Here is a 19155-nt window from a genome sequence, read left to right on the forward strand (position 1 = left end):
TGTGTATATTTATTTCTTAAACACTGAAGTTTACATCAAGTTTATTAAGCTGCTTTTGTAATCGTTAGAGCCAATAATAATGTGAAATGTGGAAGTTTCACGCTTTATTTCTTTTTTGTATAAACAAGTGAATTTTATTTATAATTCTATTATGAAAGGTCGGCATTAAATAAATCAAAAACTGATAATGTCTTTGCATTACAAATTAGCGATATTCTTAACCAATATGTAAATAAGGCTTTTTGCAGTAAATTGCGATAAGTAATGGCAACATTGTTATCTATTTTTCGCGACGTCCATCTTTAATCTTTGATGTGTTGTGTTGTTAACAAAATTGTTACAAAAATATTATTAAAATAGGTTTTAAGTGAAAATTTTGAGACATTTTTCATTTAATATTAACTCCAGAAATATTTTACCAATATATGAACAGCAGGCATCTTACCGTTTCTGACTTTGTCTGTTGTCACAGTTTCATTATCGTTTGTTCCACTAAAAGTTTCACTACAATTCGTTGCTATTGACCTAAGTGCTAATTGTCCAACCTTCAGATGTTTCGCTTAGCTAACCTATAGGCGGCAAAGTGTGTACGCACAGCTCGAGCTTTTGCAATAAACAATTGGTGATTGTTGTCAAAACAGATGATTTGTGAAAATGGATAGGTTGAACCAGTTGAGGAGCGAAGCGGGAGGTTCTGGAGACTCATCATTAGACACGTCTTCGGCCGCGAGTGAGGCTTATTTGACCGCGAACGAGAACTCCAAGTATTTTTCAGTGTTAGAAGATGAGGCAAACTTTACAATTACTAAGGATGTTAATTCCGATCAAGAAGTGGTCGCAGATAATTCAATGATATCGAGTTTATCGCCGATTCCTAAATCGAGTGATTTGGATAATTACAAGATCGGTAAACAAATAGAGGCGGCGAATATATTATCTGGTGGTATTAACATTTTCGAAGACAATGAAAATTCGTATGATGGCGATGAGTTAGTTATCGACGACAATGCTCCGGAGAGTGAAGAAAAAGTGAATTTGGATGATAAAATGATTGAGGATATTCCATTTGGTAAGGTTGAGGATAATTTGGCGGGAAATTTAGATGATGTGGAGCCAGTAATACCAAGTAAAGACACAGAAGTGGTTCTTCAGATTGATGGTAAAAATGTTGATGCTATTGACATAGGAAATGGCTTATATTTGTATAGAAAAGATGGTGAGGAGGAATTAGCGGCTGTTCAGATAGTCAATGAGGATCAGCAACAGTCAAGCTTCAAATTCCTTAAAGTGCGGTAAGATTTACCTTTTTTTTGAGATTTTTATTCTCTTAACCAATTTTTCCACACAGTTTTTATCTATCTGTTATATTGCTATCACTTGTACTTACCTCATTATATACTGGTTGCACATTTACCAAGTAATTTCAATTATTTTTTTATTTATTTCATTTTAAAATAGTGGTATGTTTAGATTCACATCTTATTACTGGAAAAAGGCAATATCCTATAAACATATTACTGATATTTAATATAAGTTTTGTTGTTTTTCAATTTCACACTTAATCCAGTCAGTAATTTGGGCTCTTGGATATGACTTCACCTTGTAATATATTCTTATTTGTTTTGTTACTTATTTAATCCATCAAATTATATAAAAAAATCAAAATAATTCAAGAGATGGTTTCATATTGTTCACAGATTGTTTGTAAAGGAATTGTTATCCCTGTGTTTATTTTTAGAAATTAAAATACATTGATTGGATCAAGTTAAACTCTTGTTTATTTATAGATTTCCTTATCTGTGTTTGTTATTAATACAGTATGCATATTTAACGACAAGTCACTTAATACATCTTAACAATGAACATAAAAACTAGATTTTCATAATTATTTAACTACAATGAAATAATTTTAACAAATTTTAATAATTAATTTTTCACTTAACTGTGTAATTAATCCATTGCCTTTAAAGTGACCTATTTCTTTATTACTGGAATAATAGAGCATTTATGTAGAATCAAATTTTTGTAATTTGATTTGGTGATCTATAAAAACCGAATTTTATAATTTTATTTCAGTGAGAACTCAGAAGGCAATCTGGAAGTCTATGAAGAAATTGAAATCGAAGTCCCTAAGGAAGTTGTAAGTTTTTGAGATAGCTAAATACTGCTTATTTAAAACAACTGAAAAACTAAAAATACCTGGTTATTGTTCATTGAATTATATCTTCAATCAATTTTGCCTTTTTTCAGCCTGTGAAGGAAGGAAAATCAACAGAGAATTTATCTCATATTCCAATAAAAGAGATCAACAAAGTAATCAGTGAACCAGATAAAGTTGAGGAAAAGAAAATCACTACCCCTCAAAAAGAAACACCTACAAATGAAATAAATGTAGACTTGAGTAAAGAATCTCAGTCAGATTCAAAATCGGAAGTAAATCTAAATGGAAAAATGATGAAGTTCAGTGAATCTCGAAAATCTCCTGTTGTTGGTAGTTTCACACCAATGACGTATCATTCCACACCAAATAAAGAAGGTATCCCATTAACAAAGACTATGGTTGATCAGCAACTACACCCAAGTAGACATTCAGATAATGTGAAAAAAACTATAGAAGTCCACACTGACAGCTCCAAGCAAAAGAATTTAGATGCACCTGTCAAAAATTTGAAAGAAATGGATGAAACAAATGAACCAATAAAACAAGATATGGAGTTAAAGCAAACTTCAGAAGAAAATAATGATAATGAAACACCTCCAGATAAGAGTGTGGTTGATAGTCAAGATACAACTCTTAGTAATAAGGGCAAAGAAGAGAATGTCAATAAAATTTCTTTGGAGGAAATCAATTCTGATGAAACCTTTGCACAAAAAGATGAACCAGTGTTTGAAGAAAAAATTATGGATACACCAAAGATTGAAGAAGAAATGGAGCAAATACCCAATGATACTAATAATCCAACAATTGTAAAGAATGATGTAATTATTGGAAACTGTGTCGAGGTTCAAAACATTTCTAAAGATGAAGTCGATTCTACACATGACTGTATAAAAAAATCTGTACAAGAATGTGAAGTTACGGAAGTCGATCAAACTATTGCGAACAAAAAAGTTGAAGAAATTCAAACAGAACAAACTCTTGAGAGTAATTTAGAAACCGTATTAGAAAAAGAAACAAAATGTTCCACTATTCCAAGTAGTAGTTCTCCTGAAATATCTTCGAAAGCTGTAAAAGACATTCCTATTAAAAAGTTAGAAGCTATAAACGACAGTGTGAAGGCAAATGATAAAGCACAATTAGAAAAAAATGAAACGAACAAAGTAACAGAAAATAAACCCCCTGAAAGTAAAAACATGATAACAAATGAAACAAAAACAGATAAAAATGAACAATCAATTTTCGATCTCCCAAAATCAAGCTCAAAACAACAGGAAATTAAGAACAATAAGAAAGAAGAGCAAGACAATAGTAAAATTATTATCAAAAAATCAGCAAAAGTAGAGACCATTGATCACAAGGCGCTTGAGTCTAATGTCACAGCTCCAAAAACTGTTGAATTGAAGGATAAAAATAAAACATTTGATAGTCTTAAGAAAGTACAACCTAATATAAAGACGGAATCTAAAAAAGAAATTCCAAAAATAGCCAAGCAAATAAGCACAAAAGCTGTAAATAATAATAATGCGGCAGTTCCATTTGGAAAGTGGACAGAAGCTAACAGGCAAGAGTTTTTGAATAAGATTAAAGAAACTAAAGTAACAACTAACAGTTCTAATACAAAGCAGTTAAAACAGCCGAATGATTTGAATAGAAGAGATGTTTTGCAGAAAATTGATAGTCAAAGACAACAAACTAATAACGCTATGGCCAAAGTACAAGAGCAACAAAAATTAAGTTCTAATAAAAACGAAACTGCTGTATTTGTTAAGTCAGCAGTCAAACCAGACACTAAACCAACTGTCAAAGACCGTCCAGCGTCAAAAATAAAACCTATGTCTAGTAAAAAAACTACGAAAGCTGATACTTCTGCAAATCATCAAACTGACTCCGCCAGTTTACCAATTTCTAATACAAATAAGAAAGAGTTATTACAAATAAGGGAAATCAACAATCAAGCTTTAATTGACAAAACTGTTGAGGATATTATAAACAGAGTCCCTCCAGCTAAAACTACAAATAGGGAACGAACACAAAATAATTCAAACATGGAAGGAGTTGAAAAACAGAAGGGTATGACATTATTCGGACCGTCATACCATGCTAACAATAATCAACCTGTTACTCTCGATGAAATTGAGACCAAAATGAACGAATTACATGGCATACCATTTGTGGAAAGACCGGCACATGAATTACCTCAGAAATTTGCCGTTGATAATATATTATCTGTAAAAAATGACAGTTCTAAAAGCAAACCCACCAATGAAACCAATTTGTTATCACAGTCAAAAGCTACTGTGCAACCAACAAATGTTATTGTGCACATTGATTCCGACGATGAAATAATAGAACATGAACCGATAACAGGAGATGTTATTCCGAAAAAGATAGCTTTGGAGGATGCACATAACTTAGAAATGCAGCTAACTCACAAAGCAAGTGATGAATCTAAAAAAGAAGTTATTATAACAGAAAAGGATTTTGACAAATTTTACAGAAGAAATTCTGTGAATTACGAAAATTGTCTTACCGTTACTTTAGATGGCAAAGAGTCACATAATGTTGTACAAACTGTAACGGTAGAGAAAGATATGGCTCCAAAGAAGTTAACAAGGAATGAAGTTCTATTGGCAGAGTCTAAGGCGAAGTCGACACATAAACAGCAAATGTTACAAGCGCGACACAGTAACTATCAAAGTAAAATACCTGTTTCTAATAAACATCAAACATCTGAGGAAGAATCTTACGGAAAGAACTATCAATCGAAGGTGCAAATTGCGTATCATACAGCATTAACTGCGAAACGTCAAAAAGAAAGCCCAATTACTATAATAGAAGAGAAACCAGTAAAAGTGGTGTTTATGGATTCTAGTGTTGACTTCGTACCGTCTCAACTAAACGTACAGGGTGAAAAGTTATCTCCGATCAAACAATTTACACCTGATTTAGAAACTTTTACTCACAGCACAACGGATTCTTTAGATTCAGATATTTTAGACAACTATGACAATAAAGCACAAGAAGAGACTAAAACTAAGAGTAGACATCAAAGAAAGCAGGTTTTAACCCCAGTAGAGGCGCCAGAAATGGAATTAATTCAATCCGACGATTTACTAATTGAAACATCGCCAAAGAAAAGACGTCGAATTGAAGATAGACTTGAAAAAAGTCCTAAAAACCATGTTCCGAAAAAATCATATCTTCTAGGCCGTACTAATGCTGACGACAAACTTAAAATGCCTGAGGTGGATAAAGTTGCTTTTAACGACATTAACAGTCACACTAATACGTACATTGCTCATCCAAATCCAATAAGTGCTATTGATAACTTAGTTAAGGCTGCTGAGTTATTGGAAAATCAAGCTGAAAACAGCAGCAGTTCCATAAAAACACAAGAATCTGACACGTCACTGCAAACGCCTCCTAAAAGAGGACGAGGACGTCCGAGAAAATATCCTCTTCCAGATACAGACTCGGATAAAAGTAAAGCTCCGAGTCCACAGAAGAAGCCAAGGCTGATAGATGCTAAAATACCCAAGCCAGCGAAAGTACCAAGTCCCGAGCAAACTGATGAAGATACAAGCGATGATGAAATGATCAAAGAAAATTGGACAATGGGTAAAATAAATGAAAATATCGTGTGTCCTATTTGTAATAAACTCTTCCGATCTGAAAATGTAGTTTTTAAACATGTTAAACATTGTACAGGTCCGTCGCCAAATCGTTCTGAATCCGACAAAAGAAGGTTCAGAGAATCTCAAGAATTCGAAACTAGATCACGCGCAAGTAAATCTGATGATATGGATTTGGAAGAAGAGGAAATAATAACTCCTAAGAAGAGGAAATCAAAAGAAAGCGTGACTAAAGCTTCCAATTCAGATGAAGATATAGAAGAAATGGTTAATAAAGAAAAACCTGCAAAACAACATGAATCAAGAAAATCGACAGCAAAAACCAAAAATGTTAGTAAACCTAATACTGACATAGTATGCGAAGTTTGTGGAAAGAGCTTCCGACATTTGTCGTACTTAGCTCATCATAAGTTGCAACATAAAAGTGACGATTCTAAGAAAAATGATAGCGAAGCGAACGTCAATAAGTCTGTTTTCAGTTGCGAAACTTGTAAAAAAGAATTTAGAAAGTTACATCATTTGGTGCAACATAGGATTATTCATAATCCTAGTTCCATGCCGACTAGAACACTTCGGAAGAGTTCATCTGAACAAGGCGACAATAAAATTGTTAAAGAGCAGACCGCTTTAAAACAGACCGAGGATCACAGTGCTGGCTTCCGCTGTGAGCCTTGTGACAAGTCGTTTAGAAAACTTCATCACCTCGTCGAGCACAGAGAAACACACGATGGGATAAATAGACAAAAAGCTATCGAAGTAGAAACTCCAAAGCCACAGCTACATCAATGCGATATGTGCGAGAAAACTTTTAAGAAAATTCAACAATTGAATGAACACAAGGAACAACATTTAGAAACGTGTTCTGAAAAATCTGATAAAAGCGTTAAAAGTTCATTCAGTTCCACTAAAGACATTATACACGAGTGTTCATTATGTTACATGGTGTTTCCTAACGAGCTATCTTTAAATAAACATACAGAAAAATGTTTAAGAAAAAAGAAACAGTCAATTGCAAGAGCCAAGCAAGCGGCTTTAAAAAAAGAATTAGAAGGAGAAACGCTAGATACAGAAAGTCAATCGGAGGAATGTCTTAATGAAAAAGATGATTCATTAATAATCGTGGAAGATAATGATGAAGAGAGTCTGGAGCCAATTAATATCACGCAAAATAAATTAGAAGACCATAAACACATAGGTGACAGTCTAGCTGGGAATTCTGAGGCTGATAAAAGTAAAAATGTTGAAATATTATCGAGAGAATGTAAAGACATAGATAATACTACGACTATAAAACAGGAGCCTATTAAAAAATCTATTGAACCTAATGAAAAGATTGTAGAGCCAACCGTAACTGAAATTGTTATTAACAAAGAAGATATCATTCCCCAACACATACCATCTAAGATACAAAATGACGAGAACCTTAAACCAAAGGATAATGATACGTTAGTTCATAAGAAAAAGAATATACATAAAGAAAAAGTTGTCCCTACAATAACTAAACGAAAAAAAAGTTTCAATACGCCCGTTCCTGCCATCGAGACTGTAAAGCCTTCGATAGAATCAAGTGACGAAGACGACGTACGATATATGCTCAACCCAGATTTCAAAGAGGAAACATCAATGGAAGAAAGAAGTTTTATGAAGATCAAAACTAAGAAGCGTAATTCTCTGCATTTTGAAAGACCTAGTTCGAGGGATTTGTTGAAAAGAAGGATTTCAATGCAACTGCCGCTTAAAACGACTCGCACGAAAAAGTCTATAGAACAAACTCCAGTCGCACCGACATCCTCTGACAAGTCAACTGCCAAAGCTAATGAGAAGCCAACAACTGTCACAGATTCCGACGACAGCGATACTAAATATGCTTTCCCCGAAACTGTTAAAGATACCCCCACTACTAGTGAAGTGAAGAAACCTCAGAAAAGGAAATCTATCGCGACCAAGCGGAAATTATTGAGCGGAGTTGTGAAGAGAAAATCTTTGGGTAAACCTACCAAAGTGAAGCACAAATTGATACCTGAACCAGTTAAACCTATTAGAAAACGTAAGTATGTCTTCAGACAGTTGTCTGGTTTAATATTTTTTTTATTAATACGTTAAGGTTTTAATGTATGTAATTGTACACAGGCACAACAGAAGTGGAGCACAGATGTGATTGTGGTAAGTTGTTCAGCAGCGCGGCGTTGCTGTCGCGTCACACCACGCTCGACCATACGCCGCCCCGCAGCCGCCGGCGCCGGTCGCCCCCGCCGGAACTCGATGCTACTGTCGCCAAGGTCACAAGAAAAACTACCCCGAAGAAAAACGTCAAAACCACTGTCCAAGCTAAAAAAATAGACGACACTAGAAAGTCTGGCGTCGCGACTAGAAAGTCGACTACAAACATCGATGGCAAACCGTCCCGCGACACGCGCAAGTCTGTGAAGGGCGCGCACAGGGGCGTGCCCGTCCCCGACGAGTTGAAGAAACACGTAGCCAAACAATTAAGGAACAAATAGTTTCTCGTTATAACGAATGCGGGGACATTTTCGATGTAATAATATAGTTTAAGGAGTAGGGGTCGCTAGTTGTTTAGATGAAATCGCGCGGACAAACTCACAATACGGTAACAGGAGGACCACTTGTATCATAGAAATATTTTTACAAACGCGTCGAGTTTATGGTGCCTACATGAAATTTCAAATATTTTTATTGTGAGTCGAGCGTTGGTGTTATCTACGTGTACATTGCGAATTAAGATTTATAATATCATAGTTATATTTTGTCAATTTGTTTTAGATTAAGTAAGATGTATGAGAGTTGATATTTATATTGTTGTTTTTAGGATTTTTTGAGTTCATTATCTACAGGTGCAGTGCAATTACAGTTGGAAACTGCAGTTTATGTTTACGGCTGTCCGAAATGTTTACTATTCGAATGGTTTCGAGACCGAGAGCTTAACTACGACAAAGGGATGATATTTCAATCAGATTGAAATACAATCTCTTAATACTTTAAAATCTTCATTCGAAAGTTTTCTGAAACTGGTTGCGTGATTCATGTAGTCAATAAGTATTAAATAATGCAAGTATATTATACTTAATAGAAAAGGCGGAGTTTTTAAAGAAATATATATTTTGATACTTGAATTGTAATGAGAATCGTGATAAATGATTACGAAGTGTGATCTCATACAAAAGTTGAATTTATCAAAATTTTTGCAACTTTGGACAGCTCGTAGACATTTTGTGACATTTTTAACCCGTGTGTTGGAGACGAGTCGAATTAGACATTTTAAATATTTTATGTCAAGGTCACACATTTTTTAAATCAAATTTAGAGACATATCTATGACTGTTTTACTGTAAGAAAAAAAAATCAAATATTTTACAATTAAATTAATGAATTTTCAAGAGCTTATAGACATTGTTTTAAATATGATTTTAATATGAATTTGTAATTTGCTGTAGTGAGTGTAAGAGCTTCCGTTTGTATTTGTTTTCCGCAGCGTTCCGTAGTATGATTGACCATCGTAAGGTAAGCGTTAGTTTTTATTGGACACCGAATATTTCCGATCGGTGTTTATAATGTTAAGAGCGACTCAATTTTGATGAAATTTATTATATTGGGAATATACAACAGACCAAAAATTGCTATTTTTAAAGCGATGATTTCGTCAGCTGTTTGTAAGGAGTAACGCTACATTTCACTGCAATCTCAATTAGTTAAAAATAGATCAATGGTGGATATTTAGTTTGACCGATGTACTTTTGAGTTTTTAGCCAACTAGGACCAAATCGTTTAATTCTGTTTGTAATGGTAATTATATAAAGTTGTTTTTAATTTTAATTGATGTTTATTGTACCGTCGTGACTAACACCGTAACATGTAAGTAATGTGTTAAGAGTAGACCGGTCTCGTGAGATTTATGTTCTAGGAGCATTTAACATGAAATTTTATATATTATGTAGGTAGAAGATTCATTATTTTTCATATGATGATGCAATTTTCATTAATGGGTTATAAATAAATTGTCTAAAATACAACTGTTTTTGATTAACTCCTTTGATACCCTGCCCACCCACTGTCGAAATACATAAAGTATACAAAAACGTCATCCCACTCACTTAAAAAAAAAATAGAAAAATCAATGTCTATGGACAGGTATTTCCGCAATTCGGAGTTCCGATTGCTTCTTAAATATTGAATATAAGGTGCCTATCAATACCGTAAATTGTTCATCAAAAGTCAAAGGAAACTATAGTTTCGATAATATTAAGTTTATTTTTTTAGTAATAAATATGTAAATACAGAGTAATCGATATTAATATCTAAAATTTAAGGTTAAACTTATCCTCGTTCACAAATAATGTCTACAATACTGGGCTCCATGAGTTGCGGGTCGACACATCTCAGCTGCGCGGAGGCCAACGCGTCTTCCAGTAGAGCATTCAATAGTCTTTCATCGTTCCCCATACACGACAGTCTCTGCTGTAAAAAATGCACGTCTACTTGCAACTGCTGCAAACCATGTCTACTGAATGTTCGCAACCTTACGCACTCAACCAAAGCTTTAAGTGCTACTTTCAACGCCCCGTTAGACAACGCACCACGATCGGCTCCCGCAGGACTGAACACTTCAATACGCTCAGAGAATATTCGATTAATAGGTGAAAAAGATGACGGTGCGCGTGACCAAATAGTACGCCGACTGGAGTCACTAGATGGCTTCAGACTAGTAGGAAAGAGTTGAGAAGCTGCGGAATCCGCACTCGCCAGCGTTTCCACTACCCTCCGGCAAACTGCTCTCGGTCCTCTAGGCTCTGGCGCCCTTAACCAATCCCTAGCAAGAACAGAAACTCGTAACATTTGCGCTGCTGTTTGTCCAATAAAAACAACTTCTGAATCCAAAGCCGATTGAGCTGCTGTTGATAAATTCACCATAACACTGTTTGTATCCTTGTTATCTATAGTCAGCCCTGGTGCAGCTTCTTCTAGAAGTTTCAATAGATGATTATGTAGAGTACTAACTCCATTTTCTTGTAATTCTAGACATAATTTAGCAAGAATAAGAAGTAGCTCAAAGGGTATGTTGTTGGATGTCTTCAAGCAAGCCATCTTCTTTACCATATCGGAAAGATTGATTAGAGTTTCTGAAATCACCGTCCAGCAACTGTTGGCCACAGCTTTAGCACACCAGGGCTTTAGGCCAAATGATAGATTATTTTGTAAAAATGCCATTAAATCTAACAGTGATGCTTGGATTTTTTGCATCAAATATACTTGCAGTGAATTCAAAATATCTTTTAAGTCTGCAGTTTCTGTACCTTTACTTGCTAATGTCTGTCTCACTCTCATCAGACTATCTTTGAATTGACTTTGAATCAATTGGTACTGCATTGTAGCTTTATGATTTATACATTGTATGACTACATCTAATGCTTTTTGTGATACCACATCACTGGAAATGATTTCAGACATCGCTTGCAGTTTCCTGAAGAATTTATCTAAGCCTCTTATTAATATTTCTGTTCCAACATTTTCTGGTCTTTTCACAACTTCCTCAAATAGATGAAACACTTGAGACATAACTTTTTCAGCAAATTCAGGCAGATTATTTGCTTCTTGATCTTGGAACATTTCATGATAACATGATATTACTATACCTAAATCAGCTAATAAGCTATTATTGCATTTTTCAACCCATTCCAGTATATCAGTGTGCTCTACCATAGCATTTAAATTTTTTAAATGTTGGTCAAGTCTACTCTCAGCACAACTAAGGAAGATGTCTTTTAAAGAAGAATCTGTTTCCTGTAACTGTCTTAATAATCCAACACTCTCTGCAAGTTCAGATGCTGATGTATCTGAATTAAGGAGTCTATCTCTAAGCGTCTTTTTTAAACCATAAATTATTTCAGAACACTCTGATTGGATACTCTGGAACGATGGCTGGTTACCATATTTTTGTAATACCCTTTGTGCATGTGCATAATCATGTACTGCATCAGCATACCTGTTTTCTATTATAGCTTTATTAAGCTGTGAAGGTAACAAAAATAGAAACTGTAGTTTATCAAGTAACTGCCTTGTTGAGCACAAACGATTTACATTTGTTCCACTCTCCTTTAGAGATTCCGATATTTGAGAACTAAATGTTGTTATTTTGTTAATATTGTTACTAAGTTTGTTCATTTCTTCTTGCATAATTTGAAAGTCTGTACGCATTTTACGTACGGTCTCTGTAGCAGAAATGAATTTGTTATAATTTTCATACACCAAAGTTTGCATTTCTGATTGTAGAAATTGACTCTGCTTGACGACCTCGGCTTCTTTATCCATAACTTGCTTTAATGTAGCAAGTTTCATTAAACATTCTAAATACATTTCAGAATTAAAATTACTACCATCTATGTCTAGCGGGTTTTCTGCATTTTCTTTGTTGGCTTCCGCCATTGCTAGAAGATTACACTTAACTCGAAGGTGGTAAAATTGCAAATTAGTACAAAAATAGATATTTGCGTTTTTAATTCAATTTATTGTGAAAATTATCGTATATATTTTGTTTTATTATGACACTGACGCGTCTGACAATTGACTATCAATTGACAGATGTCACTTTAATATTTTTACTGACACGAAGTCAAAAGCTTACGTAACATTCATCCAAAACGTCTAGAAACATCATTATCAACTTGCTATTCCCTACATGCATAGGCACTGTATGTTCGTTATACAAAACATCTAGAAACCTTTAGTGAAAAAAGATACAAGCATCGTGTATCTCAAAGCTTTATGCCGTTCTACTTGCAATCCCTTTTTATTATAAATAGCTATTCCTTTTTTCAATCCAATTTCATTAAAAAAATAATTTAGTTATAGTCAAATAAAACACTCAACATTTTTTTAACATAGTTTTATTCATTTTTATTTAATCCATCATCTAATTTTCAATCTACAATCCAATTAGAATTATTGAAAGTAAAGAATGTTTACATTGGAAATACAGGGAAAAGTTGCAAAAAATAATGAGATTTGTACATTATCAAAAATATGCAAATTATACTTATACTAAAATAATTACTGTAAATACTAAAATGTAAAATCTATATGCCATGCGTGTAAATATCATTCATAATAAAAAAAATCAGCTAAAAATAAATCGTATAAGAGTAACCAAGATGAAAGGGCGAAACTATTCACTTAATATAAAGCTTTATATATTAAAATTTGATCTTTTTACGTATTACACTTAAAATTAATTAAACACAGATAATACAAAATATAGGCGTCGCTAGTCGATGATCTAGGCTAGGTCTAGGGCATCTGATTTTATTATGGTCTTATTTAAAGTACAGTTGCATTTTTTAAAATTTTCGAACCTTTAGAAGGGGGCAGCCCCCTTTTCTGGCGACGCCTTTATTCAACCATAGACAATTTCACAGCACGAGAACTCAATGGTAATAATTGAAAAGCATAATTTTGCGTCTTAGTCACTCTGTCCTGAGTCGTAATGGGTCTAAGAAGGGGAGGTCTGAGGGCTGCTGACATTCCACTTGGTGGAAGACTTTCAGAGGGACTTCCTTGAGGCCGCGGGGCTGGTGGTGCTGGTGGTGCTGGTGGAGCTGGTGCCGGCGCTGGACCCTCACGGGCACTATCTGGTGCTGTCCCACGGCATCGGGAGACTGGTTCTCAGCAGCCTCCAGTGCGGTCTCCACGTCTATCAGGTCGTGGTTCCTGCACTGCAGTAGGGCTGCCAACTGTCAAATATATATCAATAAAGTTTTTTTTTTATGTTTTCTTTTTGGTTGTACTCTGATGGTATTTTTGCGGTTGTTAAAGATGTAAACTAGTCTTTAGTGGCCCATTAACTGCGACTACTAACTTAGAAGGTTTTTTTAATTCAATAAAACAAAATTTCAGACATACATACATTTTAACATTTTGTGTATGCAGCAGTACAAAATCAAAAATATGCAGTTTTATTTACTCGCGTAAGAAATTAAATACTACGAAAAATGATCATAAAAATACTACATAAAAATATGAATGAAGCACCATAGAATTGATGTAATAATCGCAGTCAAAATTATTCGCTGCTACATCTAAGATCGAATTAAACATTTCTTTAAAAAATTGAACTTTGATATATAAATGTTCGTCACCCCTGCACTAGAGGCTCCATATCACTGTCATCCCCCAAGGAAAGAGGATATCTTTTGAAGAAATCCCCCGATACCAATAAAAAGTAAACGGATTATTCCCAACCGTCACCCCGCTCTGTCCCCACGTAGAGACAGATGAGAATAAAAGTTTCATCCGTCCCACCTTTTGCGACGAGGAGACGATTAGAACTTATTTTATTCCATATCGGTTTCATCTGTCACCTTATTGGTGATAGTGAGACTAAAAGGTGGGACAGATGAAACTTTTTATTGTGACGTGGGGAGAGAGCGGGGTGTCGGTTGGGAATATTCCGTGCAGACCTGCAGTATCTGTCGGAGCGGCAGCTGCGCGGCGGGCGGCGCGCGCGGCAGCGCGGCGGCCAGCGCGGCGGCGGCGGGCGGCAGGCGCGCGCGCACCAGCGCCAGCGCCGCCAGCGACCGCGCCACGTCCCCGCCCTCCGCCACGCCCTCCAGCGCCCCCTCCGACCCGGAGGACCCCGACCCCGACCACTCCGCCGTCCGCGTGCGCTCCCACGACGAACTACACCACCGCCGCCACATACCACATTGCAGTCCCGAAGTAACCCACATTCAATTATAAAAATGACTGTTACGCATTAATAACGTAGCTTGTTTTTAAATCGGCCCAGGAGTTTTTGAGTTATTTTCATCACCAGCTCACTATACGTCCCCACCGAGGGGCTCGGACCCTACCCTAAAGTTAGGGTGACTAGGCCATAGTCAACCACGCTGGCCAAGTGCGGGTTGGTTGACTTCACACATATCTTTGAATTTCTTCACCAATATGTGCAGGTTGCATCACGATGTTTTCCTTCACCGTAAGAACGTCGGGTAAATTATGTACATATGAAAATTCGAAAAAATCGAAAATCACATTGGTACATGGCGGCGGGATTCGAACCCAAGACCTGTAGATTACAAGTCAAGTGCTCAAGCCACTGAGCCACCGACGCTCTATTATTATACCGAGTTATTTTAATATATACAAAATTACAAATCTTTCCACTTTATAATATTAGGACTAGATTTTGCTTATTTTCAGTTTAACTTCACACTTAACTAAGCTCCAAGAACCTTATGGTTCGGGGTTCGGACTACCGATATTGCGGTCGAGGGTTCCAATCCTGCCATTAGACGTCGTGAGCCATATCCTAGCACAAGCCTAGAGATTAGTTGGCATGTTTTAGGGAAATATTAGTAAATTAACATAAAAACACAGTGTTTATTTGTAAGATTGTGAAAGTTTAAAGATGAGCAACAAACTGCGGTACTTACCCGTACGTGTAGGACGTAGGCGGGGTGGGTGGTGTGGGTGGTGTGGGAGGTGTGGAGGGTGGGGAGGGTGTGGGGGGCGTGTGGGGGCGCGGCGCGTGCGGGGTGCGCAGATGCAGCGCGAGCGCGCACACGTAGGCGGCGGGCGCGCGCGCGGGCCGCATCAGCGCGGACAGCGCCGCGCCGCTCTCCGATACCATCACTGGAGAGTGTTACAACTAATTCAAACCGAAACTCGTTATTCCGTTGAAACCGAAATCGAACTTCAGATCCTGCTCTTCCAACTTCCGAATGCACATTCAAAAATATGTACAGCAGGGTTAGACAGTAAAAAACATGAACGAAACGAAAGCGATTATCGTTCGATTGTGATTGGTTGAGACACTGACGTCTGACGTCACGCGTTAAAATCTTAGACAGTGACACGCACGAAGGTCGCTTTCGTCTTTCGTCTGTCGTTTTTCGACTATTTCCTTTAAAATTCCTAGACAGTAACACGAAATGACAAACATAATCGTTTTTAAAGCGACACGATCGTTCGTTTTTGAGGCGATTCTCAAAGGTGTCTCGTTTTGCTTCGAGATCAACTGAATCAACTTTAGTTAAATGTCTTTAATTATTATTAAATATTAATTTAATCTTCTAAGGTGAAAAATCTTTAAATGGTATATAAATATAACCTTAGACCCTTTAGATGATAATGAAAAATAAACTTTATTTACGATCATTTTTATTTCAAAATTAACATAAAAAACATAAATTACACAAGTTACAAATAAAAACTATGTAAATGTTAGATGTTTTTGCATTTGAGACTGCTTATCAAAGCTACATTCTTTTCTCAGTCAACCCAAGGTGTCGCCCTCCGTGGGACTCGCGCCGTTACTTCTTTATTATAACCAGATTGGTAGAATGAATCGCCAGCAGAAAAAAAGGAAGTAATGTCAATGAGAAAATTTTGTTATGGCGTCTTGAAGAAGTTTGAGGAATGCTTGTTGGATATTTATTGTATCCCTATCAGTCCGGGCTCTGACAGCTTCCCTTGCGTGAAGATTGGTTTCACGCAAGGTTTCCAGCTCAAGCCTTTTTATATCTAATGCATGCTGCCTCCTGTCACGGTCCTCCTCCAACTTCAACCGCTGTAATTCCGCAGCAACAAACTCTTTTGCCACTCGATCATACGGCGTCTCAATAGAGGAGGTCCGTCGCGTTGATTTTAAAACGCGTCTTCGTCTGTTCTGCGATGCATCTGTCAATAAATTATGTGTTTAAAGCTTGGTGGAAAAGCTAGGAACAGGAAAGATACAATCTAGAACTGTAGTGTTTCAATTCATATGTATGTTAGTATTTACCTTGACTGTGACCAAAATCAGATGTAGGATCAATTGCTGCTGAAGAGGAGGCAGCAGAGACATCACGGCGATTTGTTCGCTGCTCGCCATTTTACTCATTTTTATTAAGTTTTAAACTCGCAACACACTTGACTAACTTTTGAATCTCAACTGTATTTTTGACGTGAACATTTTACATTTTTATACGTCAAATTCAGATGACACAACAGTCATCGTCAGCAGAGACAATAATTAGTTTTTTTTGACGATTCACCTTCGTCTGCACGAAAGTGACTATCGTCTGTTACTGTCTAGCTTTCTCGGGAAAACGAGAGACGCTATCGCTTAGACGAAACGATGGAACGTTTCGTTTTTGGTTTTTTACTGTCTAACCCCGCAGTTTAGTGTGTTTTAACCGTACTTTTTATATCAATAGATGAAAATTTCGATTAAATTTGACTAGTGAAAACGCACGATTGTTCATGAAGACTCCAGTTTTTGAAGACGAAAGTTTCGGCTATAATTTGACAGAAACCGAAACTAAGATCGCTAAATACATTTAAGAATTGCATAAATTAAATTATTTAGTATCTCTTAGAGCGCGAAAATAACAAAAAACTTAATTAGTAGGCTATGTGTCCAGACAGTATAACATTTGTGACAAATTTCATTGACATGAAATTGAAATGACATACTGGTTATACATACAGATATCCATCTATTCATCTAATCGCTATCTTAAACCACTAATAACACTTAATAATTAGAAATACGGATTTCCGCTTACACAGTCAAGGGTTCGAATTCTATTCGACTATTGTCGTAAACCTAGAACACAATCCTAGAGTTGAATTGGAATGGTACAACAAATATAAGTAAATTAACAAGAAAACATCGCAAAAAACATAAGTAACTATGAGATAAACTCCAATAAAGTGTCAAGATATGGTTATATTTACGGGACTTCTTCATAGCGAGCAGCAGGGCCAGCACGAGGAAGTGCAGGTGGCGCAGCGCGGGGCCCTCCGCGAACACGAAGCCCCACAGGCGCGGCGTGTCGCGGCGCGGGAACTCGCGCCCGAACAGCAGCCGCAGCCAGCGACTGCCACATGTTTAGTAACGTAACGATTTAATATCAAAACAAAACTGTGCTTTTACATTATAAGGTAACCTGAATCCGCCAAAATGGCGAAGTGACCGCTGCCCATAGACTTGCATAATAGCGGATACATTGCTCACCCTTAATCGACTGAGAAGGAAATGAAAAAAACATGAGGATATTTCCCCTTACTTTACGCGTCCTCCATCATAAAATCCACGTTCCCTTCTCATCCTTTTCTTACAAGAAAAATGGTGGGAAAGAAAAGTGACTAAAGTTGGACCTCCGACACCGCACTATCTCAGTTATAACGCCCGGTAAACATCTTGAACAACACCATAGTTGCGTAGAAGTCGATTTTTGGGTGTTTTTGGCGGGGCAAGGGGGGATGCGCGCGCGCGCTCTTGCTATAGGTTAATCAGTCGACCTTTGCGTCCCGCTTCTTTCCCCATGTTCCGTTTACCCCCGAATACACTTATCTCCAATTTTGTTGGCCCAATTTCGCTGTTACTTATTTTCGGTAATAATTGTTTATAATTTTTTTTCTATTGTTTTTATTGAGTCTCATTTGTTTATTATTGTTAAGTTTTATTTGATTGTTATTGTTTTGACTTTTTGTGTTGAGTATGCCACGAAAAAGTACTTTGTTCTAAAAAGACAAGCCAAGAAAATAGTATATGATGTATATTGTTTCATGAAACAAGAATCATCTAAAGAAATTGCACAAGCTGTTAATGCATGTCTGTCATGTTCTTAAAATTTAAAATTGAATTTTTTCATTCCTAATTATTACTAATACTCAAAATAGGTCAATTATTTTGTCTAAAAGTGTACGTGCGCGAAACTTCCCCCACTTCGCCGCTTTTTGTTCAAGTTTGCCGGCCGTTATAATAGCTTTCGCCCGCGACTCATACGCCCGTGAATACCCCATGAGGTCTTCCAGACTACACTCTACATCTATGACAAATATCATCAAGATCCGTTCCGCAGTTTAGTAACTATTACAAACATCCATCCACATAAACATTTGCATTTATAATATTAGCAAGAAGTAAGATTTGTTTGTTAATAAAAACTCAGAAAATAAAAGAACTTTTAGATTTTTCAGATTTAGCCCATTGACTGGGTTCAAACGGTCCAATGGTAAAATAAGTCCTACAGGACCGATCGTCTCAACGGGAAACATATTAACACAATCGGTACCAATAACTCGCCTCGCCAGTTTTTTTATGTAAAAACAGCAACAGTTAAAAAGTTAAACAGCGCGTTGTATATTTAAATTCTGATATTATTATAAATATTTCCTATATCTCTGTACTTTAATATTATCATACTAATATTATAAATGTGAAAGTTTAGATGGATGGATGGATGGATGGATGGATAGATGGATGGATGGATGGATGGATGGATGGATGGATGGATGGATGGATGTTTTAACAGTGGTAGAGCCCGCTTTAACATCTTCGCACGAATGGGCCGGCTCGCCCGG

General features: G+C 36.5%; 4 protein-coding genes across 5 annotated transcripts in view; 1 reads left to right on the forward strand and 3 right to left on the reverse strand.

Annotated features, from left to right (window-relative positions):
- The first annotated feature begins 294 nt into the window (after nucleotides 1-294).
- On the forward strand, nucleotides 295-8871 carry LOC106106055. Of its 2 annotated transcripts, XM_013286583.1 has the most exons (5): nucleotides 295-1292; nucleotides 2077-2140; nucleotides 2251-5779; nucleotides 5870-7840; nucleotides 7924-8871. In XM_013286583.1, exons 1-5 carry the CDS (start codon nucleotides 655-657, stop codon nucleotides 8292-8294), a joined length of 6573 nt encoding a protein of 2190 aa, XP_013142037.1. In that variant the 5' UTR covers nucleotides 295-654; the 3' UTR covers nucleotides 8295-8871. The 2 variants fall into 2 exon arrangements, with proteins under 2 accessions (XP_013142037.1, XP_013142036.1); XM_013286582.1 differs by having other exon boundaries at nucleotides 2251-7840.
- Nucleotides 8872-10039: 1168 nt separating this feature from the next.
- On the reverse strand, nucleotides 10040-12346 carry LOC106106031 (vacuolar protein sorting-associated protein 51 homolog). The gene has a single exon (XM_013286553.1). It carries the CDS (start codon nucleotides 12229-12231, stop codon nucleotides 10126-10128), a length of 2106 nt encoding a protein of 701 aa, XP_013142007.1. The 5' UTR covers nucleotides 12232-12346; the 3' UTR covers nucleotides 10040-10125.
- Nucleotides 12347-12746: 400 nt separating this feature from the next.
- Nucleotides 12747-14601, reverse strand: LOC106106066. The gene is made up of 2 exons (XM_013286596.1): nucleotides 14262-14601; nucleotides 12747-13535 (listed from the first exon to the last, which is right to left on the reverse strand). The coding sequence occupies exons 1-2, from the start codon at nucleotides 14529-14531 to the stop codon at nucleotides 13269-13271; spliced, it is 537 nt and encodes a 178-aa protein (XP_013142050.1). The 5' UTR covers nucleotides 14532-14601; the 3' UTR covers nucleotides 12747-13268.
- A 492-nt stretch (nucleotides 14602-15093) lies between these two features.
- Nucleotides 15094-19155, reverse strand: part of LOC106106065 (TBC1 domain family member 5) — an 11251-nt gene continuing 7189 nt past the window's right edge. Inside the window, exons 10-11 of the mRNA XM_013286595.1 lie at nucleotides 17524-17666; nucleotides 15094-15435 (exon numbers count right to left, since the gene is read on the reverse strand). Of these exons, the coding sequence (XP_013142049.1) occupies nucleotides 15233-15435; nucleotides 17524-17666 (346 nt within the window). The 3' untranslated portion in view covers nucleotides 15094-15232. The remainder of the gene's footprint in view (nucleotides 15436-17523; nucleotides 17667-19155) is intronic.

This window comes from Papilio polytes, unplaced genomic scaffold (genome assembly GCF_000836215.1).
Source record: "Papilio polytes unplaced genomic scaffold, Ppol_1.0 DF822511.1, whole genome shotgun sequence".
In the NCBI taxonomy this organism is placed as follows: domain Eukaryota; kingdom Metazoa; phylum Arthropoda; class Insecta; order Lepidoptera; family Papilionidae; genus Papilio; species Papilio polytes.